The sequence below is a fragment of the Dysidea avara genome, chromosome 3 (genome assembly GCF_963678975.1).
Source record: "Dysidea avara chromosome 3, odDysAvar1.4, whole genome shotgun sequence".
Taxonomy (NCBI): Eukaryota; Metazoa; Porifera; class Demospongiae; order Dictyoceratida; family Dysideidae; genus Dysidea; species Dysidea avara.
Genome location: NC_089274.1, coordinates 23,480,646 through 23,508,041, shown reverse-complemented (window position 1 = coordinate 23,508,041; position 27,396 = coordinate 23,480,646). Strand labels below are relative to the sequence as shown.

The following is a 27,396-nucleotide window of genomic DNA, read 5'->3' as shown; positions in this document are numbered from 1 at the left end:
AGTACCAAATTAATAGGGTTTGTTTATATCTATGCTGTATGGGGAAACATTCCCTAATTTTTCACGTGATCTGCAACCCACCTCTTTTTGGGCGAAAGATAAAGGATCGATCGAGGTGACGACATGCCGTTGGAGGAAACCATCTCCAAGGGACTGTGCCTTCGAAGTTATGATTTTTGGGTTAGGCGCGTTTCGCGAAAACAGTGATTTTAGAACTTTTCTAACCTTTTTTGTGCAGCCACACCGAAGACCAGACTACTTAGCTACCGACGATAACTGGCATGATGAGGTGGACTTGTCACAATGTTTTCAGGACACAGCAGTCCTCTACTCCATCTGTGTCGTGCTGTGGGTATTGGCTGCCCTTCGATTCTTTTTCTACACCCGACGACCTCCTCTGTCGTTCACGTGGCTTAGCTTCTTAAAAATAGTAAGAGCTCAATAAAATGAAATAATGTTTTACGAAATGTTTTAATTTTTTTTGCAGACATTTTGTTGTATGGTGATGGTGACATCATTGTGTGATCTGGTAAAGACTGTGATGGACTGGCTTAAAGACAGTGATAATGTACCAAATTACCAGCTAATATCTCCCATCGTCCTGTTGATTTCTGCAGTAAGTGTGTGTGTGCTGTAGTGTATGTAGTACGTATTACGTACCTATGTGTGTAGTAAGCATGAGCACATATGTGTAGCTTAGTGTATGTAGGTGTTTTGTTAGTCAGCACCTCCATACAGTAAGTGGCTATTAGCTAGCTAACATTGACAGCAATCTTGAGGTTAAATTACTGTGTGCCAAGCCCAGGATACTGCCTGACATACACCATCCACAGGGGGAGGGGTTGCAAGCTTCTTGGGCATACACTGCTGCTGTAGTTTCAGTAGTTCCTCTGGATTTAGTGTGGCTGTGCCATGGTCATTGCCAGTAAACCAGGTGTATATTGATGGCGTTACAGTTCACCTTTGCTGTTGTCTATCCCTGAAGGTTTTGTGTCCCCTATTGGGTAGTGAAGAAGAATAAATGTGTTGTAGTGCACATAACTGTGTGTAGTGTGTGTGTGTGTGTGTGTGTGTGTGTGTGTGTGTGTGTGTGTGTGTGTGTGTGTGTGTGTGTGTGTGTGTGTGTGTGTGTGTGTGAGCGAGCATGAGTGCGTGTGTGTCCCCTGGATATATGTAGTGTGTGTTATGATATCACATCATGTAGGTGATAATGATAGCAGTGATAACAAATGAGATACGTCAAGGTATCCCATCTTCTGGAATCCAGTTCTGTTTCTGGGGAGCACTGGTTGTGTATGCTAGTATTAAACTGCGTAGTCTCATCTTAATAAGCCGAGACCAGGTATGTAGTCACACGTCTACATAATGTAAAGTGTTTTATTCCTGTTATAAATATATGTAGGGTGAAGTAGATGATATGTTTCGTTTTGTCACATTTACCGTAAACTTTGCCATATTTCTGGTTCAGTTTGTGCTCAGCATGTTGTCTGACAAGCCATCAAGGTTTCGTTTTCTCGAAGAAGACGATGTAAGGAAATTACCCCATAGTGTTTTCATTTGTGAGTTTGTAAATGCTCAACAGAATCCTAGTCCAGAGTTGACAGCAAGCTTCTTGTCTCACTTGACTTGGTGGTGGCAAAATGGGTACGTATTATGGTGGAATTATTTTGTAATTTGTCAAGAATAATATAGGGTCAGTATTACTCAGTAATTACCGTATGCAAGGAAATTTTGATGTAAGAAAATTTTGATGAGTTTGACGAATCATTTTAATTCGTCAAATTTAAATTCATCTGCCCATAAGGACCTTTAAAAAGTACATGTTTCTTGATTTTCATCAACATTTAATTCGTCAAATCTGATTAATTTGTCAAATTTTTATTCCATCAAAATTTCCTTGCGTAGCCAGCTTTTGAAGGATTAAAGGTTGCAGACCAGAATGTATCAAATTGTGAGATTAGTAAATGACTGTTGTAGTTATAGCACTGTTTCTTCTTTTCACTACTAGAATTTTCATCCATGAACTAGCTATTTCCATGAAATGTAAAATATTTTGATGCAAATTTAATGGATGATTATTCCATAAATATATGAAATAATATTTGATGTATAAATTAATGTTTCATGCACATAATTATGCCTTTGATAAGTGTTTGGATTGTCAGTGACATCTGTATGATGACATTTCATGGATGAAAAATCTAGTAGTGTTTGCCACCATAGTCACTGATTTAGGGTGGACATATGTTATGTTAGCACCACTGGGTGCTTATTAGCACCATTTACTATTTATTTTATATTCTGTATAATATTAGGTTCTATGGTCACTGGGCTTCTGTCCTTTGTTGGGTCCCAGTAATATGACATTAAGTCTCCTTTTCTTTCTCCTAGGATGATCATTACTGGATGGCGTAGAGCCCTCCAGAACTCAGACTTGTGGTCACTCAATCCTAATGATAGGTCACAAACAGTAGCACCAAAACTGGCAGAGAACTGGCAGAAACAAGTGGACAAGTCAAGGTCAAAACCCAGCTAATGATGATGATGTAATTTGATGTATTATTACAGTACCACATTTTATCCCCAAGCAAAGCACACATCCGGTTATGAGCAGTTTGACATTCCCGCCCATCTACGGAGGAATAGTGACTCTGCTGATGTCACAACAAGGAGTACGAAAAAACCGTCCTTGTTTTGGGCGTTGGTCACGGCGTTTGGACTCTCTTTTGCTGCCGCAGGATTTCTGAAACTGATTGCTGACTTACTCAGCTTTGTGGGACCACAAATATTAAAGTGAATGTTCTTTTTTTCCTAACTGTTGTGTTACTCATGTAAACACACAGGTTGTTGATTGAATATGCGAAGGACAAAGATGAGCCATCGTGGAAGGGATACTTCTATGCTGTAATACTGTTTATCTCTGCTATAATACAGTCGCTAGTCCTGCAGCATTACTTCCACCGCTGCTTCGTGGTTGGCATGCACTTGAGAACATCTGTCATTAGTATTGTTTATAACAAGGTGATAACATGATCTTAGTGGGGGACAATAATGCTTTGTGGGTGGGGTTCAAGATGCACGATGCACTATAATCTGTTTGTGTTCACCTCAGCTCTAGTAATATAAATGAGTTAAATATGTTTTTCAATGGTTTTCTATGCTGGAACAACCACCCAACTAAATTTGCTTAATACTAAATGTTTTGGATACCTCATGATTCCTTTTTTTCTGGCTTATATCATAGTGCATTCTTGTTAACATGTCTTGTATTCACCTAACCTTTGTTTTCCCTTAATAACTACTTTCCAGAACTTTTAGTAGTACTGCAAAGCCCTTCCAACAAAGTGAGCAATTTTTATGACCAATGTGCTTTTTTTCAGGCCCTGCGTCTTAGCAACAGTGCTCGACGACAGAGCACAGTTGGGGAGATAGTCAACTTGATGTCTGTAGATGCTCAACGTTTCATGGACCTGGTGACCTACCTTCACCTTATTTGGTCTGCCCCACTGCAGATTGTCTTGTCCATCGTATTCCTATACATTGCCATGGGACCATCTGTATTTGCTGGTGTGGGAGTGATGGTGTTACTGATCCCAGTGAATGTCATCATAGCTGCTATCAGTAGGAGGCTGCAGGTAAGTTTGGGATGTGGCTGTGTGATTGCACTAAAGGTGTAGCTATATGATGGGTGTGTTATAGGGAACTATCTCTGTAATAAGCAGTCTAGTAGCCTTTCATAACTTCTGAATGAGCTAAAATTTGGTGTTGTTAAAGTTGGTTGAATGTGAAGCTGATTGGTCAATTAAGTGAGGAGTTATGAGTAGCTAAACTTTAAAACAAATGTATAATTTACCACAATGTCTGTGTTTCTGTTGTCAGGGAAATGCTGTGTGCGTGCATGTGTGTTTGCGTGCGTACACGTGCGTGGGTGTTGTATGTGTGCATGCATGCGTGCGTGTGTGTGGTGTTCATGTAATCTCAATATTTCATGCCTTTAGCCTTGTTGTGTTTACAATTTCAGGTGAAACAAATGCGACAGAAAGATCGTCGTATTCGTTTAATGAACGAAGTACTCAATGGTGTTAAGGTGATCAAGTTGTACGCATGGGAGGATCACTTTCAAGAAGATGTGAACAGCATTAGACACAAGGAACTGGTCACTTTAAAACACACTGCCTATTTGAATGCCATCTCTGCCTTCACATGGGGTAGTGCTCCTTTCTTGGTGAGACATAAGCTAGTGTTTTAGAAAATGTATATATCCCTCTCTTACTCAAACACATATGTACACACAAAGCAATACAAAGCCTTTAGCTAACTCGCAGGAAGCTGTCCAATGTCTCACATGTGAAGGTGTGGGAAACTTTCACCTGCTGTGTCATGCATGCAGACATGGATTGGAATTTTGCTTCCCCAGTTAACACTAGTATTGTTTTAGTTTACTTAAACTAAAACCTATTTTAGTAAGCATTAATTACGTTTAGTGTACTATACAAGCTGTAATTTGAATTTTACTAAAACTACATTTACACTAGTATATTGTTTTACTAAACTATTAGCTAAAACTAAAACCTATTTTAGTAAGTAAAAATTACTTTTTGTATACTATTCTAAAAGGTTTTTATCTTAAGTTTACTAAAACTACCAAAATGTTTTTTCCTACTGGCACTAAAACTAAAATGAAAACCTGTGCTAAAACAACACTATAGCTAGTTAACACCAGGTACCCATTGATGTTACAGCTGGGTGGGCAACTGGAACAATGTGAGTAAAGTTTCTTACTCAAAGAAACAAGTACAATGGTGACAGGCATGCCTGGAATCTTTCAATTACTAGACCGATGCTCTAGCCAAGTGGCTGTGTGTGTTGCACATGCACACACACACACACACACGCACATAGTACTTGAAAAATACACCATAAGGATCTATATGGCTCCAAGGTTCTAAACCATTGTCTTGGCCCCGATACAATGGTTTTGATCCCAATAGATTGATCTACTCCCATATATTTATACAATGGCTAAAGAAGGCCAAACAGAGGCCCCACTGTATACAATAAATAGAGCTTGAAAAGTACACAAACTAATGTGTTGATTATTGCTGTAAGTGATGTCAAATTGAAAGGAATTGAGAAGGTTTGTTACTAAACCAGGTCTTAAAGTATTTGCTGAAGTGAAAATGTTAATAGACAAATTTCATAATAAGGCTTTATAGCAAACTGTTACCCCTAGCAACCTGAATTTTGCATAATATGTAGTTGACAATATCTAAAGTAACTTCTTCAAATTTTAAGAGGATAGCATATATGTATGTGTCATAAGATATGACATCTTGAAGTTTGTAGTTTTCCCATACATACCATGTGAGGGGCAACAGTATGACATTTTTGAATCCCATGATTTATATGATTGCCGAGAAGGGGCAACTGTTGCCCCTCTCATTGACAATGTATGGGAAAATTACAATTTCAAAATGTCATATCTCATGTCTTATATATGCTAAACTTGGAGAGGTGACTTTAGACATTGACACCTCCAAATTAGGTTGCTAGGAGCAACAGTTAATTTTTCGTTATTATGAAATTTGTCTATTGTGTGATCATGCTGTGTAATTCTAGGTTGCTCTGGCAACTTTTGCAACATTTGTTTGGACCAGTGATGATCCTTTAACTGCTGAGAGAGCATTTGTGGCACTGTCACTATTCAATATTCTCCGCTTCCCACTTTCTATGTTGCCATTTCTGATTACTAATATAGTTCAGGCTAGTGTGTCAGTTACGAGATTGGCATCTTTCTTACAATATGAGGAGCTTGATCCTGACAACTTGGAGATAAGAGAACAAGCTGCTGTTGGTATGGTTACGTTGTTGTTGTTATTACATCCAATGATGTCACTACAGGTAATGAGAATGCCATCACTGTACAAGATGGAACATTTTCTTGGGATAGAAATGATAAACCAATTTTAGAAAAGTGTGTAGCGTAGTGTGTGTGTATGTGTTGTGTGTGTGTATTCTTATTTGTGTGTGATGTTGTTTACTTACGTGACTTGTTGTGCTGATATTTTGGTGTTTACATAACAAGTGCGTGTGGTTACCAATGTGGTGTCTCATGTACAAGTGTTAGTAGGTCACTTTGCTACTGTTCTTATTCACAGTATCAATCTGAACATCAAACCTGGTCAGTTGGTGGCAGTAGTGGGTCATGTGGGAGCTGGCAAGTCATCACTCATATCAGGTCTCCTTGGAGAAATGGAGAAGATGACAGGAAATGTTACAATCCAGGTACAGTAATTATGACGTTTTATTGTTAGAAGAGTTTCTTTTGTGAAAAGGGATCATGGAGGTTTTGCATTGTACATTGTCACTAAATATTGACCAGAAACCAGCCTCACAATACCTTCACAGTGCCACGGCAGTAAAGGTGCTACTTTGCTGCAATTTTTTTTGTTTTTTTGTTTAGTGAAATTTTCTTCTGATGACGGACTAACATAGTTAGTTACTAATAATGCTTCAGCAAACATAACTTGATAACATAAGAGTACAAGTTCATTTTTTCACTGCTAGACATTGCTTTTGTACAACAGAAAATATTGACTTTTAGCATACCACAGTATGTACTGTACTTTGCTTTTTAAACCAGGCACACACCCACAGCCGCTGGTTTACTGAAATTGTTTTCCGTAAAAGTGTGTTTGTATACCTATCTATCTATGTTTGTCCGTACGCACCCACGTGAGCAAGATCGTTAAATGGTAAAAGCAGCTTTTATGTAAGAAGTGAAGTCTGTATTAAACTTACACACAGGTAAACTTTGTTCTGAGGTGGTATCTTTTTGGCAGTCTGAAATAGGGGTGTAGCAACTCTCTTCAGACTTTGTGAATTACCTTCCGTTTGGGCTTAACGGCATTTAACAACTGAAAAACAATGGTACAGGCCATTCGTTGAAATGGGGTGTATCCCCTATGTACGCGAATGGAAATGAAGAGCAGTTTTGAAGCTTTGTCAAGAGAATTTGTGGGAAAAACACTATGGTCAAACTACAGTTTAGAAGAAACTTCCTAGTGTAATATCAAGAGTTAATATTATTAACTCTTGGTAATATGTTGTTAAAAGTGGTTTGTTTAACAAGCGCTTCCTTAGCAGTGTAAAGCAACGCAATTGAAGAATTATGAAAATTTCATGAATTACAAAATTCGAGAATTACAATCAATTAATTATGTATTATTCGACAACCAAAAACCTATTGGTTAATACATAGTTGCTTTATTCCAGATGAATTAGCTAGCTGCACGGCACCTGATCTTTAGAAGTTACACAACATCAACTTGTTTTTGTTGTACCAAGTAGTTTTTGTATGCAAAAATTATATGAAATATTCTTACACAAATTTTTTTCACAACTAGTTATGGAAAGTAAAATGTAGCTATCGACTAGTTTTCAACTAAGACACAATAAGCATCAACAATGTGGTTAACTAGCTGATCGTTTTACAGGGTAAAGCTGAACTCTTTACAGGTTGTCTTTAAAATGTAGTTGAACTCTAGAGGGTACTAAATCTTTTTTACAACTGCAGCTATAAAACAGTGAGATACTCTAATAGAGCAGTTGTGTAAAATAATTTTCATTTGGTAAAAAAATATATTACACCAAAAAGTTTCATGATGAATTAAGCAAATTATGGTGGTACTGTATAATAAAGAACCATTCATCATGGACTTACCTTTGTCCATTTATTCATTTGTCCGTTTGCCCCGTTTATTTTCACTGACAGTGCAAGGTATTGATTTGCGGTAGTACGTTGTGGTTTCTCTGTGGTTTCTCTGTGGTTGTGCTGACTAGCTATCACGTTTATCATCCATATTTCCATGTGATTGGATTGATTGTTTATCGTACCGTTCTTTGTTTGAAACACCGTCTTGAACATCATGTAACGGCTGAACACTGCTGAAACAAAGTGTACTCACTTGATGATTGGGACACATGTTCAACTCAAAATTAATTTATGGTATGTCTGGCACCAGTCACAATCACATTACAAAAAGTATGTAAATGAACAAACACACAAGAAAAAAACAGAACTAGCTTAGCCAAATGCATCCTCCTGCAAAGTTTCAGCCCCATATACCAATAACTTTTGAAGTTACAGCCCTACAAAGTAGAAAAAAAACAGAAAGATTGATTTGTACAGCAAGTTTAGGGGAAATAAATTACATGTTGCTTACTAAAATGGTTGTAACTTACGACCAGAATTACACACGGAGTACCATCCTGTTCGCCATAAGTAGGAGAATCGATTACTGGGTAAGATTTTTCTTGTATCACCTTTCTTCTCCATATACTAAGGTGAAATTAGTGAACAAAGATCACTATCATTTTGACATAATGTAAGCAAACGCCCATGACTTCCGAATTCTTGCGTCTACTGCAATGAAACAAAGATTTTTGAACTCTTGAGTATAAGGTGATATCCAGGTTTTTATTGTTAGGCCCTTTCTTCACTACAAATGAAGCGTTTAACAAATTTACGGAATTTTTTTAATAATACACAATATACTGCAAATTTAGGCTTGAGTGATTGTGTTGGGTTTTCACAGATCCGGTCACATTTACTAAGTAACCTGCATAATATGGCCATCTGTTAACATTAAGCAATGTGGCCCAATGGTATACTGAATTAGACCATAGTAGTTGTACCATATGTAATTTCTCCCACGCAGGGTCAAGTGGCTTATGTCCCACAACAAGCATGGATAAGGAATGCGACGGTGCAGGATAATATTTTGTTTGGGAAGACACACAACATGTTACTGTATGGTCGTATCATTGACTCATGTGCCCTCGGACCTGATCTGGAGATCTTACCAGGAGGAGACCAGACTGAGATTGGTGAAAAGGTTAAGTGCTAAATGTAAAAACTGCACGCACACATACATGCGTACACGCACACATACATGCGTGCACGCACACATACATGCGTGCACGCACACACGCGCAAACACACACAAAAGCAAAAGAGCAAAGCCTTCGGCTACCACTACCATAATCACTCTTACCCAGATGGTATAGCCTCCTGCATCTTTCCAAAGAAGGATTTGCCTGCGTTGACTTCTAGCACCTGAGTAGCACACAGGTGTCCCCCAGTGCTGATTCACTGTCTCACAGGTGAAAGTGTGGGCGCCCACCTGGTCCTTCACCCACTATGAGAGACATGATTAATCCATTGATGTTACAGATGAGTGGGCCATTGACACCAGGTTCCCATTTAACAGCTAGGTAGACTTGAGCATTGTGAGTATAGTTTCTTGTTCAAGGAACAACAACAGCACCAACTTGGTATCGAACCTGAAACCTTTAGGGAGATGATGCTCTAGCCATTCAGCTAGAGCATCAGCCAAGTGACTGATGCTATGCCTTGCACAGATTTCAAAATACACGTACATGTGCACACACACACACACACACACACACACACACACACACACACACACACACACACACACACACACACACACACACATACACACACACACACACACACACACACACACACACACACACACACACACACACACACACACACACACACACTTATAAGGATGATTTCCATTACAGGGTATTAATCTTAGTGGAGGTCAAAAGCAGAGAGTGAGCATGGCCAGAGCAGTTTATCAAGAAGCTGATGTTTACTATTTTGATGATCCTTTATCAGCTGTTGACTCTCATGTTGGAAAACACATCTTTGACCAAGTAATTGGACCACAGGGTCTGCTGAAGGGAAAGGTAAGATACATACAATTAATATGCTGTTTAGTCTCCATATTTCAGACGAGAGTATTTGTCACTCATGGGTTGTCATACCTACCACAATGTGATGTAATTGTTACCATAGAGAATGGTAGGATCAGTGAGATGGGTGCCTATGCTGAACTGATTGACAACAATGGAGCTTTTGCTGAGTTTGTGCGTACCTATGCCTCAATGGAGGATGGTGATGAAGAGGGGGAAGCAGGTGTGCTTTTAGTAGTTAAACTGTGTATAATGTGTCTCTCAGCATGTGTGCTTCTGTGAAGTGACACGCACACGCTTACACACACAGGCAAAAAAAATTGTCTACCAGTCACTCCTATCCAGTAAAACCAACATTGGGACACCTGTGAGCTACTCAGGTGCTACAATTCAGCCAAACTGGGGCAAGACTAGTAACCCACAATACCATGTGACAAAAGTCACACCTGGAGCTTCACCCATTGTGTGAGAGATGGAAAGTTGTCATTTTATACATTTAGGTCCCCATTAATACAACTGAGATACCATATAACCGTCATCATTTAAACAGCTGTGTAGGCTGCAGGAAAGTTCCTTGTTCAACAACAACTGAGCACCACTGAATATCTGGAATACCAGGCTGTAGCCAATACCTCCAACCACTTGCACATGTCAAAATACACACACACACAACACACACACACACAACACACACAACACACACACACACACACCCACGCATGCGCATGTAGGCACAGACACATTTCTGTTGTATTGTAAGGAAATTATGTATGCCATTGAAGCAAGGTTTTGTGTTCTTTATCCAGTTTTGTCAGGCTATACTGAACCAGAAGCCGATGATCTCCCACTCAATGAAGATGGTATGACAATCCTGAGCCCAGGGGATGACCCTGAGGGAAAAGCAAGAAAGGAAGTACGCCGAAAGTTTCTGGAAAGACAACGTTCAGAGGATATAGATAGGAAGTCAGTGAGAGTGATATGATACAATGTATTGTAGCTTAATTTTATGTGGGGGGCGAGGAAGGTGACAGGTCTTATCCATATCAGGCTGTAATACCAGGTGTCCTACAGACCTTCAGCACTTGTGCTGTAAAGCCTTAAAAAAATTAAAAAATCATATCAGGAAGTGTAAATCAATAAATAGTATGGAAGGAGGGTAGACCTTAAGGTACTAAGGTACAGGTAAGGGTGCAACTTACAATAGGGAATATGAAATAGGATTGTACAGTTTGTGTATAGGGGCTTACAGCAGGTGTGATTTGCAAAAAAGGGTAGAGGTCTAGGGGATGTCACATAGTAGATTTTGTGACTCGCATTGTGTGTAATGAATAGTTCTGATTGTGGTTGCAGGTCTGCTTCTGAAGTAAAGAGCCCACGAGTAAGTAGGTCTAAAACAGATTCTCGAGCAAGAACAGACTCCTCATCTTCTGTTGAGCGTAAGAAGAAGCTGAATAGACAGATGAGTCGACAGAAATCAATGGAGGAGGAAAAGGTTCTTGGTAAGAAGACTGAAAAGTCTCAGCTTGTCCAAGAAGAAAAGGCTGAGAGTGGAAATGTACGAAAGGGTATATATAGTATGGTATAGTATAGTGTGTCTGTTTGTGTGCTGTATGATTAGGTGGGTGAGCACACACACACACACACACACACACACACACACACACACACACACACACACACACACACACACACACACACACACACACACACACCATGCACACTTACAAATGTACATTACATTCATGCTAATACACACAACAGTACGCATGAGCCAGCTGCATCAGGACAAGGGATTACTATATTTTGTTGTTTACAGGTTAAACTATCAGTGATATGGGAGTATATCAAGTCATGTACTTTATTTATGGGATTCCTCACACTAATCTTCAATATTGGCTATAATGGCTGTTCAGTAGGATCTAACATTTGGCTGGCTAAATGGAGCAGTGATGAAGACAAAGAAAATATGGACCTGACCACGTTAGTACCTTCCATGCACAATACAAATATGTGTATGGTGGGATCTCCATTATCTGAATATCTTGTGTGCTAATATCACTGATTGAGGTTTGATTCAAGTATAATCGAGATTCTACCATACAGCATACATAGATAAAATACTGCCACCCTACCTTCAATTCCCAGGACCATGCAATATGAACTACTTTGTGTGTTGCAATACCTGTAGTGTGTTTCAGTATTGTAGTGTACTTCAGATATTTGAGTACTCTGTCATACTTTGGGTGCGCATATGTAAATTAGTTTTTGAAAGGATTTACATTACTGTCTACAAATTATTGCAAAGAAAGTAAGTCACTTTGAATACTATTTTGTGCTTTGAAAATGCATCTGTTGTAAAAGTACAGGTAGGTATTTTGAAGTAATTCTATCTCAACATACACATTTATGTCAAATTTACTGTTGAAACACAATATTTGTTTGTCATTCTTCAATGTAAACAACACAAATGTGAATAACAGCATTACTGCTATGTGGTGGTTTGTACTGTATCTGACTGTTTTATTTGGTAGTTTCATTCATAATGTCTAAGGGTTTGCTGACTGCACAAAATGAATGCATTAGTGCAACTTGCCTACCAATGTTACACTCAGGCTGAGCAGCAGAAGGGGATTTGTCATCCCCAGGGTGGGGCTTTTGTTCAGTTATTTTAGTAAGCAATGTTAGAACATGAAGTTGTCTTCAGGGGGTGGCAGATAGCTTTTATTTTTATTTGTTTTTGTAAATCCCTACTAATGTGGAAATGCTGATAGTGCATAAAGTTTATCAAGAAAACAGCTAAATTAATTTTATAACTGATTATGTGCTGTTTTGTAGAGGTGAATATTTGGGCATTTACACAGCTTTTGGAGTGGGTCAGGCCATTCTTACACTTTTTGCATCATTCTCTCTTGCTATGGGTGGCATATTTGCTTCAAGACTGATCCACAATCGACTACTGGTGAACATCCTACGACTACCAATGTCATTTTTTGATACTACACCATCTGGTAGAATTTTGAATAGATTTTCAAAAGACATTTACACCATTGATGAGATAATTCCTCGCTCTGTTCGATCATTCATCTTTACCTTCTTCTCAGTGTTTAGTACTCTTTTTGTGATCAGTTTTGCCACTCCATTTTTCATGGTTGTTATCGTTCCCCTGGCCATCTTTTACCTGTTAGTTCAGGTGAGTAAGGATGTGTGTATTTGTTTGTGTGTGTGTGTGTGTGTGTGATGTGTGATGTGTGATGTGTGTGTGTGTGTGTGTGTGGGTGGGTGGGTGTGTGTGTGTGTGTGTGTGTGTGTGGGTGTTTGTGTACATATTTATTATAATGTATTGTAGAGATTTTATGTGGCCACCTCACGTCAGCTGAAACGACTAGAATCCATCAGTAGATCACCAATCTACACTCACTTTCAAGAAACACTTTTGGGTCAGTTTGTGTGTGTGTGTCTGTGCACATGTGCTAGGGCCAAAACAGATAGCAATTTTACTATCCAGATATCCTGACAAAATCTTTTGCAATATCCTACAGATAGTGACATCATCATTTGCTATAAAAACATTGTATATTTTATGATGAACATGCTAGTACTTTAGAATAAAACATTCATATGAAAATTATGTTTAGAGTAATGTTAAATGTGGAAGCTATGTATCAAGGAAAAATTACCATAAATTGACTAAATTATTAAACAATATACTGATGGCTTCATATTACTATCCGGATAGTAAATTATTATCCAGATATCCAGATAATAAGTGCCATGTTTGAGTGCAGCAAATTCTGTGTGCTTGAAAGTGCTCATGTACATCAAGTCATGTTGGTTTTAGGTGTGTCTAGTATTCGAGCATACCGTCAACAGGACAGGTTTATAATGGAGAGTGAGCGTAAAGTGGACTCTAATCAGATTGCATATTATCCAGGAATTTGTGCTAACAGGTGTGTGTTGTGTGTGTGTGCTGTATGCATCAATATATTTTCGCTAGATGGTTGGCCATTCGACTGGAATTTGTTGGCAACTTAGTCATTTTATTCGCTGCATTGTTTGCTGTGATAGATCGCAACAGTGGCAGTGGTTCTCTTGACCCAGGCCTTGCAGGTCTTTCTATTACATATGCTTTACAGGTAACCATTACTTAGGTGCCCATTAGATTTTCTTGTATGTTGTAGTATTTACTATTTACTATTATGGCTAAAATAATTGTGTACTGTTCTCTATAGACTCTGTTCTGCTGTGGGGCAGATTTATGGTGTCTATTTTGTATACAGGTAACTCAGTCACTAAACTGGATGGTCAGAATGACCAGTGAACTAGAGGCCAACATAGTAGCTGTAGAGAGGACTAAGGAATATGCTGAAGTGACTAATGAGGTTTGTAGTGTAATACTGTGCTAGTGTGCTGTGGTGTACTATTTGTGATGTGTTGAATAGGCACCAGCCATTATTTATGATCATCGTCCACCTCATAATTGGCCGAGTACAGGCAGGGTCCAGTTTGAACGATACTCCACTAGGTATAGAGAGGGACTTGATCTGGTGCTTAAGGAGGTGACCTGTAACATCAGAGGTGGAGAAAAGGTGACCAATTAGATGATGAAACTACAACTAACACTGTTACCTCCTAACTATGTACATTTTGTAGGTTGGCATTGTTGGCAGAACAGGAGCTGGCAAGTCTTCAATGACATTGGGACTGTTCCGGATCATTGAGGCAGCTGGGGGCTCCATCATAATTGACGATCACAGCATTGCTACATTTGGGTTACAAGACCTTCGGTCACGCATCACCATCATTCCACAGGACCCTGTGCTATTTGCTGACACATTACGGGCCAATCTGGATCCTTTTGACAAGTACACAGATAATGAAGTGTGGAAATGTCTTGAGAATGCACATTTGAAAGACTTTGCTTTGACATTGGATGATCAGTTAAGTCACCAGATTGCTGAGGGAGGAGAGAACTTGAGGTGAGAATTGTTCCTGCAGTAGAAGTAGGTGACAGTCACTACCAGTGGTGATTTAATAGCTTTTCACACTTGTGTGTTGTTTTGCGCTGGTGCAGATCAAACCAATTTTCAAACCAGTGTAAGCTGAACGGGTCCACTCTATTTTGAATTTGCTACATGGTGAATTGTGTACGGTTTGTTTCACTCTTGAGTGTACACATTTGCAGTTCTTTTGAAGCTAAACTCAGCTGATATAGTCATAAATTTGTCGAATTGAGATGGGCTTTAAGAACATACTGCAGAACGTGTCTGCAATTTGTCTGGTCTAGTGTGCACAATTTCCGGTGTTTGTTCTTACATGACAGCCAATGCATGAAACCGCTGCTCATGGACCAACACTGTCACACTAGAATAGAAAGAAATGGGGCACAAGAAGGATCAAAGACAAGTGTTCATGCATTTCATCCTCTGTGATACTCGGAAAGGCATGCCTGAAGTGATCCCAATCAACAACTATAAAAAAATTAAGCCTGTGACATTAGATGTAACACTTTGACACCTCAGATCAAAGGAATTCCAGAGGATACATTTGCCATGTATACCTCTTTACATGGAGACATCTAAATGTACGCCAGTGTACATTGAAATGTATCCCGGGAAAGTGGTTGCACTTCTAAGAGAGCAGGCCACTTTCATCAAAGCAAGCATGGCCATGATGTGGATGAAGTAGTGGTACCGCCCTCTGTTTGTTTTATACAAGCTCAGACCGAAATCGATTGTGGGAATAAATTAATGCTCACATGATGATTACCACAAATTGAAGTGTTGCCAGAAGAAGCACTTAAATGAAGGCATTTCAGCATCCTTGCTGTTCTACAAGTTGGGAAATGTTAGTGAGAACTAGTCTTGCAGTACATTCACAAGCATTTCGGCACGTTTTTGAATGTGGACACATCCACATTACGGACGACACAAGTTAACTACTCTGTAACAAAGCTTACCCCTTTAGGTCTTTAATATACGTTGTGATTAGTCTTTAAACAATGTGAAAGCATTAAACACTTGTAAGTTCCCTGAAATTTGCCCTACTCGATTTTTCTGTGATATCCGTAGGACTCGTCTGTTTATTATAACAATCGTAACCATGCTGCCTAACCATAATCAGGAATGCATATATAACGAATCCAGTGGTTATACTTATATTGGCATCATTTGTATATGACACTGCTGCGGACCGCAGCGAGTGCATTATAACTTATATTGCACTGGTGGTGGTCTGCAAAACCACAACGAGTGCATTATAAGTTATAATGCATCAACCGCAGTACAATATACAGATATTGCACTGGCTGCGGTTTTGTGCAGCTTCTAGTCTGGTGCCATCTGAGCCCAGATTAAACCGTAGTCCACTTCGACAATGACTCAATAAAACTATTACATTCTAGCTAATACTCACCATTACGTTCAGATATCAGTTATCTAATATGATGACTGATCTTGTACAGGTAGTTCATTAAAAGCATTTTATAATCTCAGACTAAGCTAATTGGTCAATTGTTAGCTGAATGATGATCACAGCATTGTTACTGGAGTCTGGTGTGGCCTCAATTACACCACCCAGACAATCAGCAGTGACAGCACTAGTGTTCTGCGATACAGTGCATTTTGTGTATCACGTATCACCATCAATAAACTGTTCGATACAATACTGTATCACGATACTATAATGAAGTGGTCATGGCTAGTTATAACTGGCATATTAACTAATAAGTATAACAATAGCCAATTTATCTGTACCTTAAAGAGCTGACACTGATTCTACATTCACTGTGTATACAAATTTCTTTATTCAGTGAATGCTGATAAACTACAGTATTATACTGATGTGACAAATATAGCTAGTGTGTTCTGATATGATTTTTAGTGTGGGAAACAGAGTTGCTATTAAAAATGGTACCTGCCTCTATTACACCATCCAGACAATTAGCTACCACAAACATTTTAACACATGCTCCCACAAAGGCTTGTCCGGATTACTCCGCATTTTGATGAGTTGTCAAGACGGCTAGTATATACAGCAGATTTGTTTATTGCTTAATGGTGCAGTTCTTTATACTTAAAGTGTAACAGCTACTGTTTTTAGAAGACCCGGGTAAGAATATTTTAACCATTACAGCAGCACGTATACATGCATATTTGTATGGCTTCTTGTAATGTTCCATTTTGTAGCACAGGTAAATAGAGAGGCTAGTATCTAGATCACTGCTACAGTAATATAGCGATCACTGACTGTTCTGCTAGAAAACTTTGATATATCGATATTTTCTAAGTACAGTATCGTATTGTGATACTTATTTGGTGTATCGATATATTGCTGTATCGATATGTATCGCAGATCCCTAGGCAGCACCCACAAATATTTTAATGCATGTTCCTATCAAGACTTGTAGGCTGTTGTAGCAGAGATTCTAATAGTTTAGTCTATTTGATATGGTGTAGCACTATTCATCCAAAGACCTCTGGTAAGTTCAAGGGTTTCAGTATTTAAAACAGCTAACTCACACATGTTTGTATGGCTTCTCATAGTTTCAATGGAGAGATGGCACTATACTTCAACTTATTTCATAAATGGAGCAGAGAAATGATAGAAGAAGTCTAAGAAATGGTGATTAGAAAGATCGGTATCATGAATCGGTGGCTTCAAAAGAAAATCGGTTCTACCAATTTTGCCAAAATTGTCGAGATCAGCACCGATCCAATACTAGATCAGTACATTTCTATCGACTAGTATTGTTTAGTAGTTAGGTTTTGTTTATTCAAACCGTCTATTAGCTGCTTTTTTTTTTGCTCGAGAGAATCACAGGCAATCGAGTGATCATGTATGTTGAGCACTACGTGATGAGAGTCAAACAGCAAATGCAGATTAGTGCTATAGCCCACAGCGTACTAGCTTTCAATATCTCAGATGGCTGAGCCATGATACTGTAGAGGGATCGTCACCACAGCACCACAACATTCGGCTCTGTCACCCACAATCAATGTTAGAAACCTGGCCTTTATAAGAGGTGCCGCTGTCTTGTGAGACTCTCCCCACCTATTAGGTGAGTGGTACATAACAGTTATACAATGTGCACTCGTGCTCTGCCTGATATAAATGCACGAGCCCAAGCGCGGTTAGCTGAAGGTGAGTGCATTTATACAGGCAGAGCATGCACGAGTGCACGTTGTATAACTATATAATAGCAGCACAATGCAAAAATCATGCACTTTCATGAAAGCATGAAACTTTCCACATAAGTAGTACTCCTCGTGACATATAAATTTTTTGATGTAGTGCCACCACAGATTTGATCTTTGGTGACCTTTAGGCCTACAATTGTAAATTCCTTGTTTCCTGTCCTAGTCAGACAAAAAACACCATGCGGGCGGGCGGCTATTTATTATATTGTTAAAATCTATTATTTAATATCAAGGATATTAAAGGGAGCCCATTGCTTTTTTCTCAGAGCTAGATTCAAGGTTACAGTTGTGATTTGAAAGATTACTGGGATTCAACAAGATTCAAACCTCTAGAAGGTTAGATTCGAAGTGTTGCAGACCCCTCGTGTTTCCTGCACAGCCATGCAGAAAGGCATTTGTCATGTTTGTGGTGACACATGCTATAATAGCCCTAGCCTGACTCTTTACCATCAACTTCAACAGTGCGAATTTTCCGAATGTTTCACACACATTAATAGAGAATGGGACTTGTGTTCATTAATGTATCTCAAGGCTACTTGAAGAGATCCACCACTAGTGTTCAGAGCCATGCACTGCATCTGAAGCTCACATCAGAGTCCACCTATCCAATAATACTAGTCTTCATCCCAATGACATGACCACACAAGTCCCTGCCAGTAGTAATATTTAGGTCACGTGACTATCAAATGCAATAATAAATTTGCATGCGGCTTTAAAATTACCATGCAGGCAGGTGACAGGAAACAAGGAATCTACATTGGTGACCTTATGGCTATTTTTGCTCAGAAATTTGATCGTTTTTGTCTTTATCTCTCTGAAGCATTAATTAACTTGGTAAAATATGGTACCGAAATAAAGATCTTGTTGAACAAAATAACTTTGAAGTTAATAGGTGATTTCATTCCAAAGCTATGATCATTTATATTATTCCCCATAGGTAATTTACACCCCAAGGGCAAGTAAACTCAAAGCATTCCAAAGCTACTAAAAGTGATCATAACTTCAAAATAGAATTACCTATCAACTTCAAATTTGTTTTGTTCAACAATACCTTTACTTTAGTACCATGTTTTAACACGTCAATTAATACCTCAGGGAGATAAAGACAGAAATGGTCAAATTTCTGTGCAAAAATGGCCACAAAGGTCAAGTCTGCAATGGCACTATATAGAAAAATGTGTATCATAAGGAATGCTATTTATGTGGAAAGTTTCATGCTTTTATGAAAAAGTACACGATTTGGCTAATTTTTGGGCTACATCGCTATACTATTAGTGACATGGTTCTCTTGCTACTTTTATATATAGCAACAGATGTTTATTATGCAGTGAGCATTTGGCAAGTTTTTTTTACGTTTTTTATGACTTTTGTCACCACTAAATAGAGTATAAGCTTTAGTTTGCATCTAATTGATAGGCTATAATTATACTGTACTTGTGTTAAATTATCTCAAGTTTGGTTTTTTTTTGTGTGTGTGTGTGTGTGTGTAAGCTAATGTAATAAGGTATGTTGTTTTCTGGTTGACTTTTTTGTTGCTGTCATTCCTACTACTATTCTTGTAAATGAAAGAAATAAGAGTGATCATGTTTCTTGGGGTTTACAGTGTTGGACAACGTCAGTTAGTGTGTCTGGGTCGAGCCCTGCTACGCAAGACCAAGGTACTGGTCCTGGATGAGGCCACAGCTGCTGTGGATATGGAAACTGATGATTTAATCCAACGTACAATCAGGACAGAGTTTGCTGATTGTACAGTAATCACCATAGCCCATCGCCTTAATACCATCATGGATTATGACAGGTAGGGAATCCTCTTAACTGATCTGATGTGATATTGTTGTTTTTAGAATTCTTGTTCTTGAGGCAGGAAGGGTAGTTGAGTTTGGCACCCCACATGATCTACTAGAAAATAAAGGAAATTTCTATGGGATGGCTAAAGATGCTGGACTTGTTTAGTTTTTAATACATTGCTGTTGAGATCAACGATTGTGACATAATTAACATACGCTATATTAACTACAATGAAAATCAAATTTATCTGTTGTTATTTTATATATTGTGTGTTTATTTATGAAGTGTACTCTCTTATGTTTATGATCACTTGTAACCTACAGCAATGTGTCTTTACTAATGTGTATATGGCCTATGGGTATCTAAAGTCTGAAGGGACACAATATTAACAGACAGGACCAGTCATTAGGCATGTCTGATAAGAGCTTTGCATGTACTGTTTGCTAAATGTAAAGTCCCAGGTTTGTCAGACACACTCCGTGTGAGACCAGTGACCAATGTTCATACTATTTCACTAGAGACCAGCATAAAAGCTATTTTGTAAAACAGCAAAGTTGGGATCTTAGAAACTGTTTCTGTTGAATGTATATATGTACATGTGCAGGATATACTGCACCATTAGTGTTGTGATAATTTGAAATGCTTTCCATTGCTTTTGAAATCACTGGAAGGACAGATTCTGTCTTGTAGAAGTATCACTCTAATACACACCATCACGACTAGCTAACCTTCATCATCCTTCAATAACCTTAAAGTGTTATATCTGGATGAACCCACCTGGGACAGCTACATATTCTTCAGGCTTATTATCAGGAGGTTGGCCTTCAAACACCGATGTAACTCCACCAGTTTCTGTTGCTTTCCTTACAAGCCTCAGTGCCGTCTTCTCTTTGTGACTACCAGGGACATACCATAGACAACCACTGTCCACACTGGCATCCTCCAGTGCTATCCACACTCCATATAACAGCATTGGATCGGTGTCCATAAAGTTTGAATCCCTATGGGGCACAACTGTGCCACCAATTCTGGGCTGCTTAAAGATGTACATGCTTTGGTTGACAGCTGGTTTTTTCATCCCCAGACTTCTGCTAAGGTTTTTCATTTTGTCGCTGTATGCAACTTCCCTGAATTCTGGTACTAGGTCATGTAGGGCATGGCCTAATTTGTTGAGCGATCTCTCCTTGGGACAATTTAACTGATGAGTGACCATCAGCATTAAAAACTCCTTTCTCAAAGAAAAACCTCACTTTGTCACCAGGTATTCTTCTGTAGCCATTTTATTGTTGACTGTGTTGAAAGTGACTTTCGCGTGCTCACTGAAGTCCGCATCCCGGATCACATGGAGACAGGCATCCTTCAACATGTCACATTTCGCATGAGTTAGAAACTCATCTACTACTAAACAGCCTTCTTTATGGAACTTCTCGAGTTCACTTGCCGAACAATTCTACTATGGAAATAGGAGATGGATCCACATCCAACAATGATACACCTGCATATGTCCAACCATTTACTAAAAAATATCGGATGTACAGACCCTAATATAAATGTCAAACAGTTTCAGGAATATAAACTTTTTTCCTTCACTGTAAATTTATGGCACTTGGCTAATCAGTTTTTGTAATTATGATTAATATCTGTGCGTTACAATCTTGTAGATTTCTGCACAGTACCTATAAATAATAGTAATAATAAAAAGTCTTCCATTTTTAGGCCAATTAGGGTTATATAGGAATGTGGTGAACTCATTATCGACCTCATTAATGGACCTTATCTGCAATGACATCATAATTGACAAAATGGCTGTGTTTAGTGTGGGCACTTTGTATGTAATCACTAAAATGAGCTTTGCTTGGAAATGACTGATAAGAAATTATTTCTAGACAACATTTGTAGCTATTGCAAATTGCTAATTGTACATATGTTCCCCCCTTGTAAATTCCTTCCCCCCCTCTTGTAATTTTTCTCCCTGGGCATAGTAAATGAAAGAGCTTTTATCAGTCTTCTGGGTATTGATAAAGCCGGGAGGGGAGCGGGAGCGGGAGATTTCTTGGTAAAACCAGGAGTTGGGAGATCATGTGCACAATACTACAAGCAATTGTCAGTTATTTTTGTACTAAAGATGGTTTATTGATGCAGAAGAGGACTCATGCAAGTAGTCTCCCCTCCTTCCAAGCATGCGATATTAGCTGGGAATTGCAATACTTTTTACAAAAGGTTGAGATACTCTAATAGAGCAGTCAGCCACTGTGTGTCATGTATGCAGACATGGATTGGCATTTTGCTTCCCTAGTTAACACTAGTGTTGTTTTAGTTTACTTAAACTAAAACCTATTTTAGTAAGCATTACTTTTAGTGTACTATACAAGCTGTAATCTGAATTTTACTAGCTAAAACTACATTTACACTATAGTATATTGTTTTACTAAACTAAAACCTATTTTAGTAAGCAAAAAGGTTTTTATTTTAAGTTTACTAAAACTACCAAAATGTTTTTTCCTACTGGCACTAAAACTAAAATGAAAACCTGTGCTAAAACAACACTATAGCTAGTTAACACCAGGTACCCATTGATGTTACAGCTGGGTGGGCAACTGGAACAAAGTGAGTAAAGTTTCTTACTCAAAGAAACAACTACAATGGTAACAGGCATGCCTGGAACCTTTCAATTACTAGACTGATGCTCTAGCCAAGTGGCTGTGTGTGTGTTGCACATGCACACACACACATATACACATGTACATGCACATAGTACTTGAAAAATACACCATAAGGATCTATATGGCCTCAAGGTTCTAAACCCGGCATTGTCTTGGCCCCGATACAATGGTTTTGATCCCAATAGATTGATCTACTCCCATATATTTATACAATGGCTAAAGAAGGCCAAACAGAGGCCCCACTGTATACAATAAATAGAGCTTGAAAAGTACACAAACTAATGTGTTGATTATTGCTGTAAGTGATGTCAAATTGAAAGGAATTGAGAAGGTTTGTTACTAAACCAGGTCTTAAAGTATTTGCTGAAGTGAAAATGTTAATAGACAAATTTCATAATGATGCTTTTATAGCAAATTGTTACCCCTAGCAACCTGAATTTTGCATAATAATTATGTAGGTGACAATATCTAAAGTAACTTCTTCAAATTTTAAGAGGATAGCATACGTATGTGTCATAAGATATGACATCTTGAAGTTTGTAGTTTTCCCATACATGCCAGGTGAGGGGGCAACAGTTACCCTTCTGGGCAAACACTTAATTGAGGGATTTCAACATATGCAAAAGCCAAAAATTCAAAAAATATTACATTGCAATTTTTTACATAATTTGTAGGTGTGAATGTTAACAATAATCCCTCCAAGTTTATATAGGTCATAATATTTGACATTTTTGAATCCCATGATTTATATGATAGCCAAGAAGGGGCAATTGTTGCCCCTCTCATTGACAATGTATGGGAAAATTACAATCTAAAAATGTCATATCTCATATGCTATCCTTTTAAAACTTGGAGAGGTGACTTTAGGCATTGACACCTTCAAATAATGTAAAATTAGGTTACTAGGAGCAACAGTTAATTTTTCGTTATTATGAAATTTGTCTATTGTGTGACCATGTGTGTAATTCTAGGTTGCTCTGGCAACTTTTGCAACATTTGTTTGGACCAGTGATGATCCTTTAACTGCTGAGAGAGCATTTGTGGCACTGTCACTATTCAATATTCTCCGCTTCCCACTTTCTATGTTGCCATTTCTGATTACCAACATAGTTCAGGCTAGTGTGTCAGTTAAGAGATTGGGATCTTTCTTACAGTATGAGGAGCTTGATCCTGACAACTTGGAGATGAGAGAACAAGCTGCTGTTGGTATGGTTACGTTGTTGTTATTACATGCAATGATGTCACTACAGGTAATGAGAATGCCATCACTGTATAAGGTGGAACATTTTCTTGGGATAGAAATGATAAACCAATTTTAGAAAAGTGTGTAGCGTAGTATGTGTGTGCGCATAGGTGTGTGTGCATGTGTATGTGTTGTGTGTATATATGTTGTGTGTGTGTGTGCGTGTGTATGTGTGTGTGTGTGTAGTGTGTGCATGTGTGTTCTTATGCGTGTGTGATGTTTACTTACATGACTTGTTGTGCTGATATTTTGGTGTGTACATAACAAGTGTGTGTGCCGTGTGGTTACCAATGTGGTTTTCATTTACAAGTGTTAGTAGGTCACTTTGCTACTGTTCTTATTCACAGTATCAATCTGAACATCAAACCTGGTCAGTTGGTGGCAGTAGTGGGTCATGTGGAAGCTGGCAAGTCATCACTCATATCAGGTCTCCTTGGAGAAATGGAGAAGATGACAGGAAATGTTACAATCAAGGTAATTGTGATGTTTTATTGCTAGAAGAAATTCTTTTGTGAAAAGGGATCATGGAGGTTTTGTATTGTACATTGTCACTAAAATATTGACCAGAAACCAGCCTCACAATACCTTCACAGTGCCTGGATAATATTGGTGAGGTGTAAATGTACCTTTGGTGCTATTCTTTGCTACAATTTTTTTCAGTGTTTAGTGGAATTTTCTGATGACTGACTAACATAGTTAGTTACTAATAATGCTTCAGCAAGCATAACTTTATAACAGCTAAGGCCACAGGTTCATCTTTTCACTACTAGACATTGCTTTAGTACAACAGAACAAGTATGGGCTTTTAACATACCACAGTATGTACCATAATTTGCTTTTTAAACCAAGCACGCGCCCGTGTGTCTGCTTTACTAAAATTGTTTTCATAAAAGTGTGTTTGTATATCTATCTACCTATGTTTGTCCATATGCACCCATGTGAGTAAATTCATTAAATGATAAAAGCAGCTTTTATGTAAGAAGTGAAGTCTGTATTAAACTTCCACACAGGGAAACTTTGCTCTGAGGTGGTTTCTTTTTGGCGGTTTAAAATACGAGTGTAGTGACTCTCCTCAGACTTTGTGAATTACCTTTCCTTCGGGTTTTACAGGCATTTAACAACTGAAAAACAACAGTGCAGGCCTCATAGACTACGAGGAATAGTCTATTCGTTGAAATGGGGTGTATCTCCTATGTACACGAGCAGAAATAAAGAGCAGTTTTGAGGCTTTGTCTAGAGAATTTGTGGGGAAAACACAATAGTCAAACTACAGTTTAGAAGATACTTCTGTGTGTAATATGTTGTTTAAAATGGCTTGTTTAACAAGCACTTCCTTAGCAGTGCATAGCAGCGTAATTTAAGAATCATTTATAGAACTTTGTGTGAGCAAGATCAAAGGGAAAAAAGGTGTACTTTAAATTTCATAAAGTACACGTTACGTCAGAAAACAGTGCTTTATTGCTCACAAAGGGTGCTTTATTGTACCACAAAGAGTGCTTTACTCGTACAATAAAGCACTCTTTGTGGGCAATAAAGCACAGTTTCCCATAAGCATGGATAAGGAATGCAACGGTGCAGGATAATATTTTGTTTGGGAAGCCACACAACATGTTACTGTATGGTCGTATCATTTACTCATGTGCCCTCAGACCTGATCTGGAGATCTTACCAGGAGGAGACCAGACTGAGATTGGTGAAAAGGTTAAGTGCTTGATGCAAACTGCATGCACACACACACACACACACACACACACACACACACACACACACACACACACACACACACACACACACACACACATACACACACACACACACACACACACACACACAAGCAAAAATCCTCCTGGGGCAGGGCTAGTAACCCGCAGAACACCCATTGATGTTACAGTTGGGTGGGCTGCTTCCCCAGTTGACACCAGGCCACCAGGTCCCCACTAACAGTTGGGTAGCTATGTAGACTGGAACAATGAGCAATGTGAGTAAAGTTTCTTGCTCAAGGAAACAACAACAAAACCAAAGTGGCGTAACCAGAATTGAACCTGGGACCTTTTGATCACCAGGCAGATGCCCTAACCGCTTGGCTATGCTGCCACACTTACACACACACACACACACACACACACACACACACACACACACACACACACACACACACACACACACACACACACACACGCACACACACACTTACAAAAGTATGTTACATTCATGCTAATACACACAACAGTACGCATGAGCCAGTTGCATCAGGACAACGGATTACTATACTTTGTTGTTTACAGGTTAAACTATCAGTGATATGGGTATCAAGTCATGTAATTTATTTATGGGATTCCTCACACTAATCTTCAATATCGGTTATAATGGCTGTTCAGTAGGATCTAACATTCGGCTGGCTAAATGGTGTAGCAATGAAGACAATGAAAATATGGACCTGACCATGTTAGTACCTTCCATACACAACACAGATACTGTGTATGGTAGGATTTCCATTATCTTGTGTGCTAACATCACTGATTGAGGTTTGGTTCAGGTATAATTGAAATCCCACCATACAACATACATAGATAAAATACCACCACCCTACCTTCAATTCCCAGGACCATGCAATATGAACTACTTTGTGTGTTGCAATACCTGTAGTGTGTTTCAGTATTGTAGTGTACTTCAGATATTTGAGTACTCTGTCATACTTTGGGAGTGCATATGTAATTTAGTTTTTGAAAGGATTTACATTACAAGTTATTGTAAAGAAAGTAAGTCACTGTGAATACTATTTTGTGCTATGAAAATGCATCTGTTGTAAAAGTACGGGTAGGTATTTTAAAGTAATTCTATCTCAACATACACATTGATGTCAAATTTACTGTTGAAACACAATATTTGTTTGTCATTCTTCAGTGTAAGCAACACAAATGTGAATAACAGCATTACTGCCATTTGGTGGTTTGTACTGTACCTGGCTGTTTTATTTGGTAGTTTCATTCATAATGTCTAAGGGTTTGCTGACTTCACAAAATGAATACATTAGTGTAACTTGCCTACCAATGTTACACTCAGGCTGAGCAGCAGAAGGGGATTTGTCATCCCCAGGGTGGGGCTTTTGTTCAGTTATTTTAGTAAGCAATGTTAGAACATGAAGTTATCCTCAGGGGGTGGCAGATAGCTTTTAATTTTATTTGTTTTTGTAAATCCGGGAAATACTGATAGTGCATAAAGTTTATCAAGAAAACAGTTAAATTAATTTTATAACTGATTATGTGCTGTTTTGTAGAGGTCAATATTTGGGGGTTTACACAGCTTTTGGAGTGGGTCAGCCATTCTTACACTTTTGCATCATTCTCTCTTGCTATGGGTGGCATATTTGCTTCAAGACTGATCCACAATCGACTATTGGTGAACATCCTACGACTACCAATGTCATTCTTTGATACTACACCATCTGGTAGAATTTTGAATAGATTTTCAAAAGACATTTACACCATTGATGAGATAATTCCTCGCTCTGTTTGATCATTCATCTTTACCTTCTTCTCGGTGTTTAGTACTCTTTTTATGATCAGTTTTGCCGCTCCACTTTTCATGGTTGTCATCATTCCCCTGGCCATAATTTACCTGTTAGTTCAGGTGAGTAAGGATGTGTGCGTGCATGTCTGTGTGCGTGTGTGTTTATTATCATATATTGTAGAGATTTTATGTACCCACCTCACGTCAG

The 27,396-nt window shown here is 38.6% G+C and overlaps 2 protein-coding genes and 1 long non-coding RNA gene across 3 annotated transcripts; 2 read left to right on the top strand and 1 right to left on the bottom strand.

The window, feature by feature from the left end:
* Positions 1–23: 23 nt before the first annotated feature.
* LOC136250339 (multidrug resistance-associated protein 1-like) lies at positions 24–20,094 on the top strand. Its single transcript, XM_066042528.1, has 29 exons — positions 24–180; positions 239–430; positions 488–616; positions 1,205–1,342; positions 1,403–1,528; positions 1,583–1,644; positions 2,392–2,520; positions 2,569–2,793; positions 2,844–3,021; positions 3,381–3,635; positions 4,022–4,225; positions 5,620–5,854; positions 5,902–5,974; positions 6,159–6,285; positions 8,721–8,897; positions 9,616–9,783; positions 9,829–10,012; positions 10,596–10,752; positions 11,140–11,344; positions 11,606–11,769; positions 12,625–12,979; positions 13,136–13,226; positions 13,628–13,736; positions 13,784–13,922; positions 14,067–14,168; positions 14,229–14,375; positions 14,440–14,765; positions 19,588–19,782; positions 19,829–20,094. The coding sequence occupies exons 1-29, from the start codon at positions 124–126 to the stop codon at positions 19,935–19,937; spliced, it is 4,758 nt and encodes a 1,585-aa protein (XP_065898600.1). The 5' UTR covers positions 24–123; the 3' UTR covers positions 19,938–20,094.
* Positions 20,095–20,529: 435 nt separating this feature from the next.
* Positions 20,530–20,985, bottom strand: LOC136248419 (uncharacterized). Its single transcript, XM_066040201.1, has one exon. It carries the CDS (start codon positions 20,983–20,985, stop codon positions 20,530–20,532), a length of 456 nt encoding a protein of 151 aa, XP_065896273.1.
* A 2,421-nt stretch (positions 20,986–23,406) lies between these two features.
* Positions 23,407–24,153, top strand: LOC136248623 (uncharacterized). Its single transcript, XR_010697784.1, has 3 exons — positions 23,407–23,641; positions 23,686–23,758; positions 24,026–24,153. It is a non-coding gene; the product is annotated as an uncharacterized lncRNA (long non-coding RNA).
* The last annotated feature ends 3,243 nt before the right edge of the window (positions 24,154–27,396 follow it).